Source organism: Chrysochloris asiatica, unplaced genomic scaffold (assembly GCF_000296735.1).
Source record: "Chrysochloris asiatica unplaced genomic scaffold, ChrAsi1.0 scaffold00118, whole genome shotgun sequence".
Taxonomy (NCBI): Eukaryota; Metazoa; Chordata; class Mammalia; order Afrosoricida; family Chrysochloridae; genus Chrysochloris; species Chrysochloris asiatica.
The window spans coordinates 1,988,841-2,009,719 of NW_006408636.1; the positions used below are offsets into that span (position 1 = coordinate 1,988,841).

Here is a 20,879-nt window from a genome sequence, read left to right on the forward strand (position 1 = left end):
TTACTGCAAGAACAAACAAGTTGCTTGCCCAGGAAAAATCAAGGCAAGTGGTCGGGTCCCCTCAGTGCAAACCCCCCTCTCCAAGACTAAGACTCAATGGGAATACATGCTCTGATTGGTGACCACACTCATCACCGATAAGGGGAAGTGAGGGAAAAACAGCAATGAAGCGGCGAGCTAAGCTCTACAATGTGGAGAGTGAAGCATTCAGCTGATAAAAAGAGAGGGTATATGCATAAGAACACCCACACTTGCAGATAATACCCATTTGACCTGGCTTCAATGAGCTCAACCAGAAGAAGAAAGAAGAGGAAAAAAAGAGTAATCTGATACAATTTGATGAACTTGACTTACACCTATGGATGCAGTAGCTCAAAAGAGGTAACAAATCTTTACAGCAAGAATCATTCCCAACCCTTCCACACACAGAATAGACAGGGATGGACAACTTGGACATTGGTTCCCCAAAATGGGGTGGCGGGGGGCGGGGGGGTGTTGCAAAGGCAAGAAGTGACTGGCTTACAAGCTTTCAAGAGGGAACCTAGAGCCAGGGGGCATGGAGGAAGGCAGAATCTCCAGTGAGTACTATCCAGTCTGTCTAGGCGGAGCTGATGAAATGAATTGCAGATGTGTTTCTTGTGATACAATAGTGAATAATTGTTATCCAGACTGATTGTGAGGATTGGAAATGTAAAGGTAGACGTTTTATAGCAAGGAAGGGAGTGATTAACTTTCCAGTCTAGGAGCGGAGATCCCTAGGATCATCAACGGAGAGGAACCGAGAGCAGGACCCTACCCAGAGAAGCAATGATGCCTGAGATGGAGGCAGCGATGATGACGTGGAGCGATGGAGCAGCTGGGGACTTCAGATCCAGAGAGGGAGAGTGACTGTGTGCTGAAGACTGGGGGTGGGGCAGTATACGGGTCAGGCTTGCAGGGTTGGTTGATGATGCATGGAGGGGATTATAACCATGGCAATGAAACGATATACGATAGAATGAATGTAAAACTAATGTTCTTTCATGTAAACTATCATATAATTTAAAATAAACCATTAAAAAAAAAACCCACAAAACAAAAGACAAACAAGCAAAAAACCTTCAGGGCCTGCGCTTAGGCTGAGTATATGTGCACATGTGTGGCAGAAGAACCCAGCAGTGGTGAGGGTGGGGGGTGTCCACTCCCTCAGGCTCCCCCTTTAGTCACCAGAATGGAGGTGGGAAAACAGTGGGCACACCAATGACCAGATACCAAAAAAAGAAAAAAAAAATCAGAACAAAGCAAAACTAACAAAGTGCGTTGTCCACCTTTGCTCCAAGGTTTCCGCGGCATTTTTCCGTGGTGTTTCTGCTCCCCCATTTGGTCTCGCCCAATATGTTGGCTCCGGGCCTCTGAGCCCAGCCCGGCAGATTCAAAAGTATGCGATTTTTTACTTTAGCTTTAAGTTCCAAACCTTCAAAATATTTTTTTTTACTTTAGCTTCAAGCTTTCAAACCTTCAAAATATTCCTATCTCTGTGGTTCTGAGTTTTGCAGCTCTGCCCTGGATCTGCTTTGTGTGGTATTCTATGGTATTGCTGATGGCGAACTTCACTGCACCTCCACCATAGCCGCCATCAAGCCCCACCTCTGAGAAAATTAATTTTAAGGAAGGATTTATATCTGCCATTTTGTTACTTGGTTTTCAAAGTCTTATATTTCCTTTCTCCTACATGTTTTAAAATTATGTTATAAGTTGTAAGTTGTTTTCTTAGGTTGAGTCCATCTGGCTTCTTCCTTTTTAGCTTCAGTGTATATTTCTAAAGTATTTTCTTAGTTGTTACCATTAAACTTATATTAGTGACTCTGTATTTACAATAATGTATCTTACCTTGATACCAGCAATTAACAAATAGCAAATAACAACAAAACAGCACATAACATATAACATTACCAAACTTAATTTATAATCCTAATTCTTTCCTTCCTTTCACAGTTTTTACATCATTATACAATCTGTGTCTGCTTGGATAACTTCGTATTTATTTCTTATGATTTGATATGAAGCTTGTAGCTCATAACAACTAAATGTACCCACTGAAAATACCCAGCAACTGGCTTTTATGTTTGCCTATGCCACTATCTTTATAAGAGATCACTCCTTTTTCTTTTTTTTTTTTCCCCATGTGCTTGACTGGATAGTTGTCCAGTGTTCCTTCTTTTCCACTTAAGAGATACTGTTTAGCAATTATTACAAGGGAGGTCTGATGATATCAAATTCCCTTAAATTTTTGCTTATCTGGGAATATCATGAATTCACTCTTGTCTGTTATATGCATTTCTATCTCCTTGCTTTTTAAAAATTGTTATTGTTTTCCTATAATTGCTACATGAAAACTGAGCCATGTTACTATTCACATCAACATCTTGGGAGTGAGGTATCAAAGTGACATTCCTTAGTTCTACATGCTCAGGTTTTCCTGCCCACAGTGCTTCCACTGAAGCCTGACAATGTCCAGGATTCATGGAGATCCACATTTTGCTCCCTCCTGTGATTCTCACAGCCTCAGCCTTATGGTAGTGCAAGGCATCTTTTCTTAGGTCTGCATGCAAAGACTTCTGTACACAATGTGTGTTCACAAAGGCTTGTGTGTTTTCAAAGTCCAAGTCTCACTGCATGTTGCACACCTCTCGCTGCCAGGACCCCTGCCACATCAGGTCTGCAAGTGCACCAAAGCACTACCTTTTTATGTCTATTTTAATCTTAGACATCCCTGTCACAGATTTTGTTGTTAAATGTCATCAAATCAGTTCTGACAAATAGTGACCCTGTATAAGGTTTCCAAGGAACATCTAGTAGGTTTGAACTGCCAACCTTGCAGTTAGCAGTACATTGCTTATCCTACATCACACTAAGACTCCATAAGATGGACAATTCATCATGAAAATATAACAATTATAAATACATATTCACTTAACAATGCCCCCAAATATGACATAATTTATACAATTGAAAAAAGAGACCAATTTATTATAATCTTAGAGACTTCAATACAACACTTTCAATAATACGTATAGTATCTAAACAGAAGATCAACAATGAAATAAATAACTTAAACAATACTATAAATCAACCAGACCTAACAAACATATGAGGGGCCTTCAAAAAGTTAATGGAAAGATTCCATTATTTTTTAATTCCAGTTTTCCATGAAGTCTTTGAAGCTCCCTTGTATATAGTACAGTTGACACACACACACACAAAAAAAACAATGTCTTGAGATATTTACAAAGATTGAAAGCATGCAAAGTAGCTTCTCTGAATATAATGGAATAAATTTAGAAATCAATTAATAGGAGGAAAAATGGAAGTTTCACAAATAAGCAGAAACTAAATAACACACTATTAAACAGCCAAGAAGAAGAAAAAAAATCACAAGACAAATTAGAATATACTTAGAGATGGGATATAATAAAAGCAGTGTTCATCTGTCTCTGTGGGAGAAAGATGAGACTGTCAGCTCCAGTAAGGATTTATAGTCTTGGAAACCCTTAACTCTAAGGCAGTGAGTTTAGATGAAACAGCCAAATTCCTGGAAACACTCCAAGGCAGTGAGTTTAGATGAAATAGCCAAATTCCTGGAAATACAAACTGCCTGGATTGATTCAAGAATAAATAGAAGCTCTCAACAGACCTGACAAGTGAAGAGTTTGAAATCAGTAATCAGAAATCTGCCACAAAGAAAAGTTAGGACAAGATAGCTTCATTGTTGAATACTACCAAACTTAAAAATTTGACATGAATACTTCTTAATCTCTTCCAAAAATAGAAGTTGCTAGCTCATTCTATGAAAACTTATTCTGATACCAAAGCCAAATAAAGTCACATCAAGAAAATAAAACTACAGACCAATATCCTTTGTGAGTGTACATGCAAAATTTCTCAAATATAGAGGACTTCCAACAAGATGGTTGATTAGGCAGACACACTACAAGGACTCTCTATAACAAAAATATGAGAGACGAAATGAAGCAGATACAGAATCTGGCACCGTGAACTTCAAAGGAAATATTAGAGTAGTGGATTCAATGCTTGCTGAGAGGAGAAGCCAAGCAGAGAATTTGAGAGAGTGGGATTGACTGGTGAACGGTTGGCCAGACATGGTGCAACCATCTTGTGAGCAGCTTTGGCAACAGAAGGTGGACTGGCAGAGCAAATTCACACACAGACTTTGGGAAAGTTACATTTTCCCACCCTTCTTTTTTGGTTTCAGTTATTCTTAGGAGTTGTTTGTTTTGTTTTCTAACTTATTGTAATCTTCTATAACTCCATTTCCCTACCCCTCTTTTGTATTTAGAGTCATTATATTCTTTCTTTTAGGCTGTTTTTATATTTCTTTTTTACTATTTATTATTTTTTCTTTTCATTGTTGGTTGCTTGTCTATTTATTTTGTTTTGTTTTCTTATGTGTGCATGTATGTGTAGGGGGGTGTTGTCATCACCAAACAGGAGACATCAGTCATGTCCTAATAGCTCAGACACAAACACAGCCGCTGCAGCTCTACCCATTGGGAAATAACCAATTCCAGCTCTCATATCACCTGATCAACAATAGACAGCAACCAACACCAGCCAAATCCACCCTAAATTGAGGTGTATAAACAGTGAATGAGGTGCATACTTCCATTCTCTAACTACACCTACAGGAGACAGTTGGCAATAGCCTAAGAACACATCAACATACAATCATCAATTAAATACAAATAATACAACTCCACAATGCTATAAAGACAACAATCAAGTTTAGCTCACATGAAGAAACAAGAGAGAATGACTCAAACAAATGGTCAATATACAGAGCCAGAAAACATTTCACAGGAAGAAAAGAATGGAACTAGCTGCAAAAAGAACTGGGAAGAATGATATTTAGGTGCCTTCAAAAGATTGGAAGGAAAGCAAAGACAGAAAAACACTTTAGACTAATTCAGGAAAAGACTACCAGAACAAACAGAAAATATAAATGTCAATCTTGAAACAATATAAAACCTGCGATTAGAAATCCAGAAGATCAATACTAAGATTTCAGAAACGGACTATACATTGAGAAGGCAAAGGAGTAACTTCAAAGCAAGTCCAAAATAATAAGATTGAAAATAAATCTCTCAATACTAGTATGCCAGAACAATTTTAAAAAATGAAAAAAATCTGAAGAAAGCCTCAAAATCACATGAAAAGGAATAAGCTATGGGTGATCAAAATCCCAGAACAGGAAGAGACAATAAAAAACACAGAGAAAATTGTTGAAGAGCTGTTGGAAAAAAACTTCTCTAATGTCATGAAAGACAAGAAGATAAGCATGTCTAGAAGCTGAATAAACCCCAAATAGGATAAATTCAAAAATAAAAGATCAAACATTCCAAAACCAAGGACAAAGAAAGAATCCTGAGAGCAGTTCAGAAAAAACAAAAAAGTTACCTACAAAGGAGAATCAATAAGATGAAATTCTGAATTCTCAGCAGAAACCATGCAGGCAAGAAGGCAATGGAATGACATATAGAAAACTCTGAAAGAAAGAACTGCCAACCAAGAATTATAAACTCAGTAAAGCTGTTACTCAAATATGATGGCAAAATTTGACTATTTCCTGATAAATAGAAATTAAAGGAATTGTAATGGCCAGGGTAACTTAATTAAAGATGCTAAAGGGTGTTATTTGGACTAAGAACCAACAACAGCAGACAAAAACCTGAGATTACCATACATGGCAACACTGCCCAGAACTCAATCCAGATACAGAAGTCTTTAAAATAAAACAAACCTCTAAGACTGAAAATAGGGAACCAGAGATATTAATTTATAATGATGTCAACTACAAAGCAAAAAGGGAATAGTGTAGATACAAAACTTCCAAATGGCAAAAAAGTCAAGTAGATTTCAAGACAAAATAGACTGTTTTAACTACAGGAAACAACAAATTACAGGATAATCTCAAAAATTAATAAATAAATAAAGTTATAGGATAATCTCAACAACAAAAAATTAAGACAGTTGTACTTCAAAATAAAAGGTAGAAATCAGAAAGATTTAGTAAACATTAATACAACAAAAATGAAAATAAAAAAGAAAACTCACAAAGTGAATTCAGCACAGAAAATTATGTAGAACAAAGAAACCAGAAGAACCACAAAATAAACACACACACACACACACACACACACACACAGCAAAATGACAGCACCCTTCTGATGTGGGACATTACCACTTGAAAGGACATGCAGACCAGCCCTGAGCAGCTAAAGGAACAGAAGATACTTCTTGAAAGAAAGACCAGCAGGAAAAACCCAAAACAAAAATGGCAATCTGATTGTATATTGTAAGAACAATCAAGTTGTTTTCTGGGGAGCCATCATGGCAAGCAATCAAACCCCTTCAGGACAAACCCCTCTCTAAGACTGAAACTCAAAGAGAACACACGAGCAGGCATGTAAGCTTGCTGGCAACCGCATTGGTCTACTGGTGAGTGGAAGTGGGGGAAAGGCAGCAAGCTGAGTTTCACCACGTTCCATAGACTCCCATCAACCTGGAGATTAAAAAGAAAAGGGGAAGGAAGGGCTGGTTTGTCCAAAGTTTAGGGAGACTTGGGGACTCTTGAGCCCATGGACAAGGACCTAGCCACAGAGAGCTAGGTTCTCAAGTGTGCCTCCATTAGTAAACATGATTCTGTTAATCCATGACATGAAGTGGCTATGTTAATACATAAAACATAACCATCAGTAGATCAAGTATTGGTGACAAGCAGTGCTCTGGATGTGTTTGATGCCTTTCTACAAATTTGGCAGGATGAGAAGTATAGGAAAGCTAGATGGTTCACCCTACTTACAGTAGACCAAATAGGAAGGAAAACAATGAGTTCAGGGTGCCAGAGTCACAGCTTAAGTACTGCATAAAAAACCTCAGTTTCTATTTATGCCCTAAAAGCAAGTCTAAGTTCATGCAGCAACAACTAATACTGCTGAAAACCAAATGCAGAGTCTTACTGTAAGAGTTGCTGAATTACAACACCAACTAAATTCCAAACCTCAAATGATGGTGTTATAGTGAAGACATTAATTGGGAAAAAAATGAGATCCTAAAATGTGGGTGGGATACTGGTGACACTGACCATCTAAATTCCACTGAATCATTCTTGCCTATAACACCACCACTCCCATCTGAAGAGAATTTTTCATCCTTGTCTGATAATCAATTATCAGTAAAACTATTATCCCTCTGCCCACACTTGATGAGATTAATCCAACTGTGACTGCTGAGATGGTGCCTGAGGTGGTGCCTGTGACAGCTGTCTTGTTAAATGTTCCCAGGAAACATCTCCACCAATGATTGCATCTAGACCTGTAAAACAGACTTAAGTTCCAGTGAACCCCAAAAGATGAAATACAAATTGTGATCCAAGAAGTACATATTGTGATCCAAAAGAACTGCTTGATTTCTCTAATAAGTACAAACAGAAACCTGGAGAATATGTGTGGGAATAACTATTAACGGTGTGGGATAAGTGTGCAAGGAATACAGAGTTGAATCCATTTGAGTTTTTTGATAAGGGATCACTAAGCACCAATTCTTCATTCAGTGTTTCAGCTTAACAGGTTAGGAAAAAAATCTAATAGTTTATCTGGTTGGTTCACAGTGAAGTATAGTGGCCTACAACTCAAGCGGAAGAAATCCAGGTCAAATAAATGGCAGTGTAACCTGAACCACTGGAATAGAGAGTCATGGCCTATCAACCAATTCCAAGATTTGAGCCAGTTTACAGGCTCATAACCCCTATAATAAAATGGAGGCCAGGCCCCCTCTATACTGCCAGAAGTGTATACTGCTATTCTTTCTCCTAGCCTTCCCAAAGAGAGATACAGTCTTTTACAGGAATGACTGTCTGTCATGGATTGAACTGTGTCCCCCCAAATATGTGCCAACTTGACTGGGCCATGATTCTCACTGGTTTGGCAGTTATGTAATGCGACAGTTGTGAAATGACGCAATCACTGGCCCCCATGATGTAATCGGATGTGATCAGCCCTGATCTGATGTAATTATCCTATGTGTTGCAAATCCTTACTTCTATAATATTAGTGAGGACAGATGCAATCTACAGGATTAGGAATAAAATATATTAAAAAGCGAGCAGAGCTAAGAGGGACCTATTATGACCAAGAAAGAAGAGACAGGAGTAGAGCATGTACTTTAGACCTGGGGTCCCTGTACTGTGAAGCTCCTATATCCAGTGGAAGATTGATCCTAAGATTCATGGAGATCTCCAAAGAATGTTTGCCCTATAGTTGCTGAAAGGAGACAAGAGAGAGAGAAAGTCTTTCACTAGCACTCTGAATTTGGACTTCTAGCCTCCTAAATTAAAAGAAAACAAACTTCTGTCAGTTAAAGTCATCCAGAATACATAATTGAAACACACATACCCAGGAACAGGCAGAACCATCACAGTGGATCACTGACATGTAGAATAAGGGCTATAATGGTTGGAAAAGCCCAGTGGAAGCCATTAGAACTGCCCCTACCTAGGAAAATAGTAAATCAAAAGCAATACTGCATTCCTGGAAGGATTGCAGAGATCAGTGCCATCATTAAAGACTTGAAGGATGCAGGAGTAGTGATTTCCAAAATATCCCCATTTCACTCGGCTATTTGGCTAGTACAAAAAAAAAAAAAAAAGATGGAACTTAAAGAAAGATAGTGGGTTATCATAATATTAACCAGGTAGTGACTCCAATTGCAGCTGTTCTTCTAGATGTGGATTCATTGCTTGAGCAAATTCATATATCTCCTAGTAACTGGCTATTCATCTGGTCAATGATTTTAACTTGTTTTAAAGAATCACGGGAAGCAATTTGCCTTACAGCTGACATGGCCATTTCTAATTCAGAGGTATATTAACCACTCCAGCACTAACTTCATAATTTAATCCGTAGGAACCTTGTTAGATTTTTCCATCTATAAGACATCACACTAGTGCACTGCATTGATGACATGCTGACTGGGCCTAGTAAGACGTATCAATGACTCTAGACTTATTGGTAAAGCATCTGTGTGCTACAGGGTGGGAAATTAACCCAAGAAAAATTCATGCACCTTCCATGTCGGTGAAATTTTTAGGGATTCAGTGATGTGGGCATGTCAAGATATTCCTACTAAAGTGAATGATAAACTATTGAATCTGACCCCTTCTACAACTAAAATGGACATACAAATGCCTGGGAGGTCTGTTTGGATTTTGGAGGCAACATATCTTTCATTTGGGTGTACTACTTTAGCTTATTCATAAAGTGACTTTAAAAACTAGCAATTTTGAGTAGAGTCCAGAAAAGAGAAGGCTCTGAATCAGGTACGGGCTGCTGTATAAGTTGTTCTACATCATGGGTCATATGCTCTTCCTGATCCATAGTGCTTGAAGTGTCAGTTGTTGTTGTTGTTAAGTGCCGTTGAGTCGGTTCCGACCCATAGTGACCCTTTACAGGGTTTCTGAGGCTGTAAATCTTTACGGGACCAGAACGCCTCATCTTTCTCCCGCAGAGCAGCTGGTAGTTTCGTACTGCTGGCCTTAAGGTTCACAGCCCAATTTGTAACCACTTCGCAACCAGACCTAGTACAAGTATATTATTCAACATTACATGTGAATGAGCTTTATCTATCTATATATAAACATGAAAATATCTACACATCTAAAAATAATGTCCCACCTGTGGACATAACACTGATTCAATTAATTGCTAACTTAAGAATGCCCCCTGGTCACTTGGGCTCCACATGCCTCTGAATCAACAAAGAAGGGTGGTGTGATTGATCCTGATTTCAAACAGAAAATCAAATTGCTATTATATAATAGTGGTAAAGAAAGATTATATTCTGAAATCCTTAGGATGTCTTCTAATACTACCAGTAATTAAAGTCAATGGTAAACTACAGGAGCAGAAAGCCTCATCTTTCTCCCGCGGAACAGCTGGTAGTTTCAAAATGCTGACCTTGCAGTTCACAGCCCAATTCATAACCACTATGCTACCAGAGCACCTTGTAAAAGATGGTAGTGCTACAAATTCATATCTACCCACTCTATAGCCCTGATCTTGCCCCTTCAGATTTCTTTTTGTAAAAGATGGTAGCACTGCAAAATCATAGAAATCTTTATTAAACAATAATATCAAAATGAGAAAGCACTGTTTCTCAACATTCCCACCATCTAGATTTATACACTTCTGCAGGTAGTGTTCCCATCTTTCTAACACCCTGAAGAATCCTGTGCTCTTCAATTGATACCTCAACAAAATGGCAGTTTGCACAACCCCTAAGGACTGGTGGCCTGTGAGTTGCTGTGATACTGAAAGCTATGCCACTGGTATTTTAAATACCAGCAGGGTCAACCATGGTGGACAGGTTTCAGAAGAGCTTCCAGTCAAAGACAGACTAGGAAGACAGACTGACAAACTACTTCTGAATTTTTAGTTACTGAAAACCTTATGAATAGCAGAGAAACACTGTCATATATAGTGACGGAAAATGAGCCCCTGAGCTTGGAAGGCACTCAAAATGCGACTGGGGAAGAGCTGCCTCCTCAAAGTAGAGTTAACCATGATAAAGCAAATGGAGTAAAGCTCATGGGAGAAAAACCCGCAGGAGGGACCTTCATTTGCTGATGGGCACAACTCAAAATGAAGAGAAACAGATGTAAACATCCATTGAAAATCGGAACAAGGAATGTACAAAGTATGAATCTGGGAGACAATGGAAAAGCTCCATATCATCAGTCAAAACAAGACCACGTGCAGACTGTGGAACAGACCATCAATTACTCATATGCAAATTCAAACTGAACCTGAAGAAAATGAGAACAAGTCCACGAGAGCCAAAATATGACCTTGAAAATATCCCACCTGAATTTAGAGATCACCTGAAGAACAGATTTGATACATTAAACACTAAAGACCATAGACCAGAAGAGTTGTGGGATGACATAAAAAACATCGTACATGAAGAAAGCACAAATTTGTTGAGAAGACAAGAAAGAAGGAAAAGGTCAAAATGGATGTCAGAAGAGACACTGAAACTTGCTCTCCAGCATAGAGACACTAAAGCAAATGGAAGAAATGAGGAGTTCCAAGAGCTGAACAGAAAATTTCAAAGGTCAGCTCGAGAAGATAAAGCCAAATATTACAACAAAATGTGCAAAAATCTGAAGTCAGAAAACCAAAAAGGAAGAACACACTCAGCATTTCTCAAGCTGGGGGAACTGAAGAAAAAATTCAAGCCTTGACTTTCATTATTGAAAGATTCACTGGGCAAATTATTGAATGATGCATCAAGAGAAGATGGAATGAATACACAGTCACTGTACCAAAAGGAAATGGTTAATGTTCAACCATTTCAAGAAGTAGCATATGACCAAGAGCCAATGATACTGAAGGAGGAAGTCCAAGGTGCATTGAAGGAGTTGGCAAAGAACAAGGCACCAGGAATTGACGGAATAAAAATAGAAATCTTTCAAGAAAGTGAGGTGGCAAAGGAGGCACTCATTCATCTATGCCCAGAAATTTGGAACACAACTCTCTGGGAGTGTGATTGGAAGAGCTCTGTATTTGTGCCCATTCCAAAGAGAGGTGACCCAACGGAATGCGGAAATCATCGGACAATCTCTTTGATATATCAAAGTAAGTTTTGCTAAAGGCAATACAGAAATGGCTACAATCATACATTGACAGAGAACTTTCAGAGGTTCAAGCCGGATTCAGAAGAGGCCGTGGAATGAGGGATACCACTGTTGATGCCCGATGGATCTTGGTTGAAAGCAGAGAATATTAGAAAGATGTTTACCTGTGCTTTATTGACTATGCAAAGGCTTTCGATTGTATGGATCATGACAAGCTACGGACAACATTGCGAAGTATAAGTATTCCTGAACACTTAATTGTGCTCATGAGGAATCTGTACCTGGACCAAGAGGCAGTTGTTCGAACAGAACATGGGAACACTGAATGTTTTAAAATTAAGAAGGGTGTGTGACAAGGCTATATTCTTTTACCATACTTATTCAACCTATATGTTGAGCAAATAATCCAAGAACCTGGGTTATATGAAGAAAAATGTGGCATCAGGATTGGAGGAAGACTCATTAACAACCTGCGATATGCAGATGATACAACGTTGCTTTGCTGAAAGTGAAGAGGACTTAAAACATTTACTGATGAAGATCAAAGAGCACAGCTTTCGATATGGATTACATCTCAATGTAAAGAAAACAAAAATCCTCACCACCTTATCAACAGAGAAAAGATTGAAGTTGCCAAGGACTTCATTCTTCTTGAGTCAACTTATCAACACTCACGGAAGCAGCAGTCAAGAAATCCAATGACATATTGCATTAGGCAAATCTGCTGCACAAGACTTTTTTTAAAGTGTTGAAGAGCAAAGATGTCAGCTTGAAGACTAAGGTGCGCCTGATCCAAGCCATGGTATTTTCAATAACCTCATATGCATGCGAAAGCTTGACAGTGGATAAGGAAGACCATACAAGAATTGATGCTTTTCAGTTATGATACTGGAGGAGAGTACTGAAGGTGCCATGGGCTGCCAAAAGAACCAATAGATCCATTTTGGAAGAAGTGTAACCAGAGTGCTCCTTGGAGGCCAAAATGGCCAAACTTCATCTCTCATACTTCGGACATATTGTCAGGAAGGACCAGTCACTGGAGAAGGATATCATGTTTGGTAAGGTGGAGAGTCAGAGAAAAAGAGGAAGACCCCCAATGAGATGGATTGGCCAAGTGGCAGCACTGATGGACTCAAGTGTGGCAATAATAGTGAGGTTGGCCCAGAATCAGGCAGTGTTTTGTTCTGCTGTGCATAAGGTTGCTATGGATCAGTACCGACTTGATGGCACCTAACAACAACAACAAAAGGACTCAAATCTTGTACCTTTTCAGTGTTCTCTGACTTTTAGCAACAAAAAGAAATCTGAAGGGGCAAGATCAGGGCTCTAGAGTGGATAGGTATGATTTCCCAACAACATTCTTGCAGGACACCCCCTTGTTACCCCTGAATGGTTATGAAGAAAAAACTTCCTTGGCACAACTTTCCTGGGTTTTTCTCACCAATGTAACTTTTAATTTTCTTAAATGTTCTTTATAATAAGTCCCTGTGACCATCCTGTGTCCTTCAAGAAAATCTATCATGATGACCGTGTTTTAGGATTCCCTAAAACACGGTCATTATGACAGCTGACTTCTCTGTCTTGAATTTAAATGGCCACATAGATCCTCTCAGAAGCCAATGTTTTGATCGGACTCCTTAATGAAACAAAGACATGTGTATTGCTGAGAAAACTTGTTTAAACCTACACATGTATGAACTGGATCCCTACTGGCAATATTTTTTTACTTAACTTCATGGGTGTGTCTGTATATGTACATACATATACAGGAATAGCATACAAATATAAAGAGAGAGAAATGCAGGTCTAATTCATGAATGAACTTTTAAAACATTACATTAAGTGAAATGAGTCACATGCAAAAGGTCAAATATTATAATGATCCCACGTATGTGAAACATAAGGAGTTCTGGTAGCATAGTGGTTACGAATCAGGCTGCAAACTGCAAGGTCAGCAGTTCGAAACTACCAGCTGTTTCGCAGGAGAAAGATGAGGCATTCTGCTCCTGTAAAGATTTATAGCCTCGGAAACCCTGTACAGGGTCGCTTTGGGTCGGAACCGACTCCACGGCACACAGCCAGCCAGCCATATGAAACATGCAGAATTGGCAAATGTGTACAGATGAAAGTAGATGAGTAATTACCATGCACTAGAAAGAAAAGGAATGGGAGGTACTGCTTAAGGAGTACTGAGTTCCTGTTATAGAGGATAGAGATTTTTAGAAACAGTCGTTGTGATTGTTAAGGTTTTGCTTCAAATCGACTGGGTTAGGATTCTCAATACTTTAGCAGTAAAGATGTAGCAATCATCTCCATGATGAGATCTAATAGGATGTAATCTAGAAATCATCCCCATGATTTATATATTTATATATCTGATGTAATTATTCTATGTGTTGTAACTCCTCACTTCTACAATGTTAATGAGGTCAGATGCAAAAGGTACAATTAGGTTGTATCTTATGTCAATATCTTTTAATTGACTAAAAAGAGATTAAATAAGCAAGCAAAGATCAGAGAGAGCTACTACCACCAAGACAGCAAAGCCAGGAATGGAGTACATCCTTTGGACCTGGAGTTCCTGAGCTGTGAAGTTCCTAGATCCAGGAAAAGATTGATACCAAGAAGCATGGAACTCTCCAAGGAATGCTCGGCCTACAGATGCTAAAAGGAAACAAGGACCTTTCTCCAAAGCCAAAAGAGATAGAAAGTCTTCTCCTAGAGCTGGTATTCTCAATTTGGACTTCTAGTCTCCAAAACTATGAGAGAATAAATTTCTGCTTATTAAAGGCATCCAATGGTGATATTTCTGTTATAACAGTGCTAGATAACTAAGACAGTGGTAATGGTTACACAACACTGCAAAAAGTAAAACAACAAAACATATTCCAATGTCTCTCTTTCCATAGTGTCAAATTTCTTTTTAATACATAACTTCCTCCCAATAAGAACTTTGAAGGTAAAATTGTTACCAAAAAAGGCATTCAGCAGCTTCTGAACCTGAATATTGCTGCCCACAGTGCGGTACAACCCCTCTGTCTTGATCCCTATGGAGAAAAAGACAAATTAGTTTTGTTTGTATGGATATTTCATTTCACCAGAGTAGAGACAGCAGGTACTTTATACACTGAAACCAGTATACACAGAAAGTAGTCAGTCACTTGCTGTTGTTGTTGTTAAGTGCCATGGTGGATTTGAACTGCTTGTGGTGCACAGTCCAGTTCTGATCCACAGTGCTACACCAACAGACAACTTTCAAGCTGCCTTTGAACAGTAACATAAAGGAGGAGAGGGCTAGAGTATTAAGGAAGAAAAAAGGTTATTACATGTGCTAAGAAATATGGAAACATTATTTCAAAGAAAATAAGTGGCTTATCTCTACGTATTCATATTTCAAGTGACCTTCCAAGGAAAACTAAGAAGTATTGTCAGTTAAGAAACAATTCTGGTTCTGCATTTGCCTGAGTTTAGCTTTGACCTATCAATTTTTAAACCAGTGTGTATTATAGAAGATATTAGACTTTTATTTAGGATCATAACACAACTTGAGGAGTATAGTACTATTTCAGAATACTTTATAAGTCATTTGAAGCTCTTACGTCATAAAAGCATGAACCCATAAATTATCTAAATATGCTTGGATATTTCTTGTTTAGAATTTGCTGAAAGTGTACTGATTGCATCTAGTATGAAGGTTTATAAATAGAGTACATTCCTAAAATGGGTCTACTTTAGAAAAATTACCCCAGGATAAAATCACAGCGACCAGATTCAAATGCTGCCAAGGTTTATAGTTCATACCTTACCTTTGGTCTCAATGATATTGATGCACTTTCTAACAAACTTGAACCCCACTTCATTCAGCTCCACTGTTTCAAAGCAAAAAAAAAGCAAAATTAGACCTACTGCAACAAGCTTCGCCTACCAAACATTCACTGATCATTCAAAGGGAGTCTAGATAGATATCTAGGAGCTTAGTCCTTTTTTTCCAGTCACTCTGAAATGGAAGAAAGTTCATTTTATTAAAAGGAGATTTATAGTTTTAAATATTATAACTAAAACATTATTTTAGCTTGCCCTTTCTTTTATGTCTATTTTAGGCATCAAATGTTAAATGATAGCCTAGAAATGAACAAAGTTTCTATCATGTGCTCAGATTTAAAAGAAGAATATACATGTTTCTTTACGTATAAAGAAACTATTACCCTCTTCATGCTGTTGTTGTTAAGTGCCATCAAGTTGGTTCCAACTCAGAACAACCCTGTATAAGGTTGCCGAGGAGCAGCTGTTGTATTTGAACCACCAACCTTGTTGTTAGCAATCCTGTACTTATCCTAAAGCACCACAACAGGAGTGACTTTTTCAGTTTAATCAATAGACCCTTTTAAAACAAATAGATCTGATTCTTATTCCACATAGAGGCAACCATATACAATCTTGCATCAATATTATATCATTAATGACAGCATTTATTGTTATAGGACAGTTGGCAGTTTATAATGTCAAGAGAACAGAAATTTGAATGACTCACTTTCTTCCTGTTTTGTTATGGGGCTGTGGTAGATCTAGAAGAGAAGAGAAACAAAAAGAGCCATGGGTTATATGACTCACTAAAGATAGATAAGGGCTGTTATAAAATCTCTTCCGCAAGTCATCAAAATCATTAGACTCTAGGGCTTTAACAAAAAGAAACTTCATTTTTAGAACTTTTCAACACTTCATATTTGAATCTTCTTTGCCAGGTTATGAGGAAACAGACTGATTAACAGTCCCTGAAAACTGTACGAGGATGCATAACAGCTTACTGTACCTGAAGTTGTAGCCTATCCATCTTAGACATTTACTTAAGTAAAGCATTGAGGATTTTTATGATGAAGAAAAAAAATCATATGAGAGAAAGAGAGTAGTTTTCTCATGCATCTCTGGGCAAACGGATTTGATGGCAAAATACAAATGTCCCTAATACCAACTTCACTATCCCAAAGAATAGTTAGGGTGTGTTTCTCTGTGGAAAGGTGTGCCCATTTAAAAGAGACCCATGCAACTAACAGCACATCATGGTTTATAGACTCTTTCATTTGTTTTTTCAAAACAACCCTGTGAGGAATGTAAGGATTTTTCAACATTAGAAAAACAATCAACATTATCCACCATATAAATAAGGAAAAAGAAAAGAACCACATGATCATATCAACTAATGCAGAAAAGGCATTTGACAAAATACAACATCAATTCCTGATAAAAACATTCAACAAAATAGGAATTGAAGGGAAATTCTTCAACATAATTAAGAGCATATATACAAAACCAACAGACTACATTACTCTCAATGAAGAGAAACTGAAAGCCTTCTCTCTGGGAACAGGAACCAGATAAGGATGCCCTTTGTCACCACTCCTATTCAATATTGTGCTGGAAGTCTTAGCAAGAGCTATATGGCAAGACAGGGAAATTAAAGGCATCCAAATTGGCAAAGAGGAAGTAAAACTCTCTCTATTTGCAGATGATATGATCCTATATGTGGAAAACCCCAAAGACTCAGTAAAAAAGCTACTAGACCTCATTAGAAACTTCAGCAAAGTGGCAGGATATAAGATCAACATACAAAAATCAGCTGGATTCTTCTATACCAAAACCGACAGTGTTGAAAAGGACATTAGGAAAGCAATATCATTTAAAATAGCTACCCAAACGATGAAATATCTAGGAATAAATGTAACCAGAGAAACAAAGGAATTATACAAAGAAAACTACAAAACACTACTACAAGAAACCAAAAGAAACCTACAAAAATGGAAGAATGTACCATGCTCCTGGATAGGAAGACTTAATATTGTGAAAATATCAATACTGCCCAAAGCAATTTACACGTATAATGCAATCACAAACCAGATTCCAACAACATTCTTCAAAGAGATGGAAAAAACAAGTACAAACTTTATATGGAAAGGAAAGAGACCCAGGATAAGCAAACCACTGCTTAAGAAGAAAAATAAGGTTGGAAACCTCTCACTCCCTGACTTCAAAATTTACTACACAGCTACAGTGGTCAAAACAGCTTGGTACTGGTACACTGAAAAATACATAGATCAATGGAACAGAATTGAGAATCCAGAAATTAACCCATCACATACATCCAACTGGTTTTTGACAAAATACCTAAATATATCACATGGAGAGGTGATAATCTCTTCAACAGATGGTGCTGGCAGAACTGGAAATCAATATGCAAAAGATTGAAAATAGACCTTTACCTCAAGGCCTTATACAAAAACCAACTCCACATGGATTAAAGACCTAAATGTGAATTCCAGAATTATGAAGGCTATCAATGGAAAAATAGGAACAAATGTGAAGGCCCTAGTTCAGGGAATAAACAGACTACCAAAAATTTTGAAAACTACACAAACAAAAGTAGACAAAATAGATGAGTGGGACATACTAAAAATTAAAACTTATGTGTCTCAAAAGACTTCACCAGAAGAGTAAAAAGGGAACCCACAGAATGGAAAAAGATATTTTTCAATGACACATGAGACAAGGGACTTATTTCTAAAATATATAGGAAACTACAACACCACAAAAAAAAAAAAAAAAAAAACAACCCTGTGAGGTAAGGGGAAAAAAAATTACCAGATCATTTTACTGAAGAGAAAACTGAATCTCAGAGAGGTAAAATAACTTGGTTAAGATCACACAATTATTGAATGACACATCCAGTATATAAAATCAGGCTTTTATGATTAAAAAATAAGGAAGTTGCAATTATTTCATATGTCACTAGAAGAAACTTACTAGAAAGATATTGAAGAAAAGCTACTTTTCAATGATTTCCGACTTTTCATATTAGTCTTTTAAAGATCCCTAACCCTCCTCTGTAATCATATTTTAAACGGAACAACACTTCTTGAGATACAGAATGGAAAAGCCATGCCCTCTACTAGATGTACCCTTAAAGAGAATAAATTGATAAGAGAGGTACAGCAAAATCAATTTGAATAAAGGCTTAATAAATGCTTGTTCACAGCCATGGCAATTATTTTCCATCCTTCTACAAGAAAATACAAAGGGGCTTCCAAAAGTTCATGGAAAGGTTCCATTATCTTTTCATTTAATTTTTCCATGAACTTTTTGACATCCTCTCATATATTTAAAATCTGAAGAAATCTGATTTTCAAGATATTGGCAGGTCACATAGTATAACACTAGATCCAGAAGCTGAGAAACCTGGATTCCAGGTCCAGATTTGATGCCTTCTCTGGGGCTGGTCCTGGACAAATCCCTTACCTCTCTGGAACTCAAGTTGCCTTACTGGTTAAACAATTCTTCAAGCTCTAAAATTTGGTATTTGAGGAATCTTTTACCATTAACTAATTGTCCTAAAACCACTGATAACCACTAGAGGGCACTCAAACATGGAGGTTTCCCTAGTATCACAGCTAACTTACAGGTTCTTTCCCATCCATGGCCTCCATCCATAGCCTTCTGTTAGCTTCAGAGAGGGCTTGCAGAGTGATGGTTCCTGGCCTATGAAAAAGAAAAAAATTACAAGTTTAAAACAGAAAACTCACCTGAGAGAATGGAGTCCTATATTTCCTTTGTGCTCTGAGATGTGTCACAAAGTCCAATTGTTAAAAACCATCTTTACTCAGAATAATAATTAACAACTTAGAGAACAGCAACCATGGGAACACTGGCAAATGTGTTATTTGGTGGCTTCATGCCAGAGTTAGGCAAGGAAACATGAAGGCAGATGCCAAAGCATCTCACTATAATGCAGACTTAAATTGGCCCCACTGTGCTTGACACAAACTGCTTCTTTCTCTTGGAAGCCAGCCACTCAGTATGTGCTTGGGAGTTGAGTACATTTATCATCTACCAGGAAAATGGCTTTGTTCCTTCTACCACTTAGGATGTTCAAGGACCCTTTCCAGTTGGAAAGAGTTCAACAATATATACACTGCCTCAGCCACAGAGAGGAGATCATTTGGCTGACTTAAGCAATTCTTCAGGTTAATAACTAAGATTTATTGAATTCTCCCTAAGAGCCAGATTCTGTTCTAAGTGCCTTATATGCATTAACTCATTTATTCCACCCAATAAGTTTATAAAGAAGCTTCTATAAACCCTATACAGGGTCGCTATGGGTCGGAACCGACTCGATGGCACATAACAACAACAACAACAAATGGAAACATTTGGACTTTCTTGGGTACTACAAAAAGTCAAATTCAAGAAACAATATTAACGACAGGATGATAAAGTGGAAAAAGTACTGTATTCTAGTGCAAGTTTCTCCACTAATTACCTCTATATATTTTTTAAAATATACATTAAAGCATATACTTTGCCAGTAGTGCATTGGTCAAAGGTGTGGGCTTCAAGACTATAATGCCTGGATATGGATTCTGTCTCTGCCATCACAAGCTGTGTAACATGGAACAAGTCTCATTCCTTCCCTCTGCCTCCTTATCTTCTTTTTTGCCATTAGGATAACACCCATTACTTCATGGTACTATGATGAAGACTAAAGGATGTTATACACTTGTGGTTAAGTGCTATCGAGTTGTAACCGACAAAAGCGACCTTGTGCACAACAAAACGAATATTGCTCAGTCCTGCACTAAGCTCACAATCATTGCCACACTTGAATGCATGGCTGTGGCCATTGAGCCAATCTATGTTATTGGGGGTCTTCCTCTTTTTCACTGACTCTCCACTTTACAAGCATGATGTCCTTCTCCAGGGACTGGTCCCTCCTGATAATATGTCTGAAGCATTGGAAACGAAATCTAGCCATCCTGGATTCTAAGGATCATTCTAGCTGCACTTCCTCCAGTATAAATTTGTTTGTTTTTCCGACAGTCCGTGGTACTTTCAACAATCTTCTCCAACATTATAAACCAACTACATCAATTCTTCTACAGTCTTCCATTGTCCAAATTTTATATGAAGTTATTGAAAACACCATGACTTGGGTCAGGTGCACCTAAAGCTGACATCTTTGCTCTTGAACACTTTAAAGATATTTTATGCAGCAGATTCACCTAATGCAATACGTCGATTGATTTCTTTTCTTTTTAAATGATTTATTGTGAATTATGTGATAGTTTACATGGGAGAATATTACCTTTACATTCATTCCATCGTATATCGTCTCATTGCCATGGTTACAATCCCCTCCATGCAA

General features: G+C 37.9%; 1 protein-coding gene across 1 annotated transcript in view; it reads right to left on the reverse strand.

Moving 5' to 3' along the window:
• The window catches only part of LOC102814344 (oligophrenin-1-like), a 673,730-nt gene that overhangs the window by 349,066 nt on the left and 303,785 nt on the right, over nucleotides 1-20,879 (reverse strand). The window contains exons 11-14 of the mRNA XM_006868550.1: nucleotides 19,138-19,216; nucleotides 16,221-16,254; nucleotides 15,496-15,558; nucleotides 14,662-14,736 (exon numbers count right to left, since the gene is read on the reverse strand). Of these exons, the coding sequence (XP_006868612.1) occupies nucleotides 14,662-14,736; nucleotides 15,496-15,558; nucleotides 16,221-16,254; nucleotides 19,138-19,216 (251 nt within the window). The remainder of the gene's footprint in view (nucleotides 1-14,661; nucleotides 14,737-15,495; nucleotides 15,559-16,220; nucleotides 16,255-19,137; nucleotides 19,217-20,879) is intronic.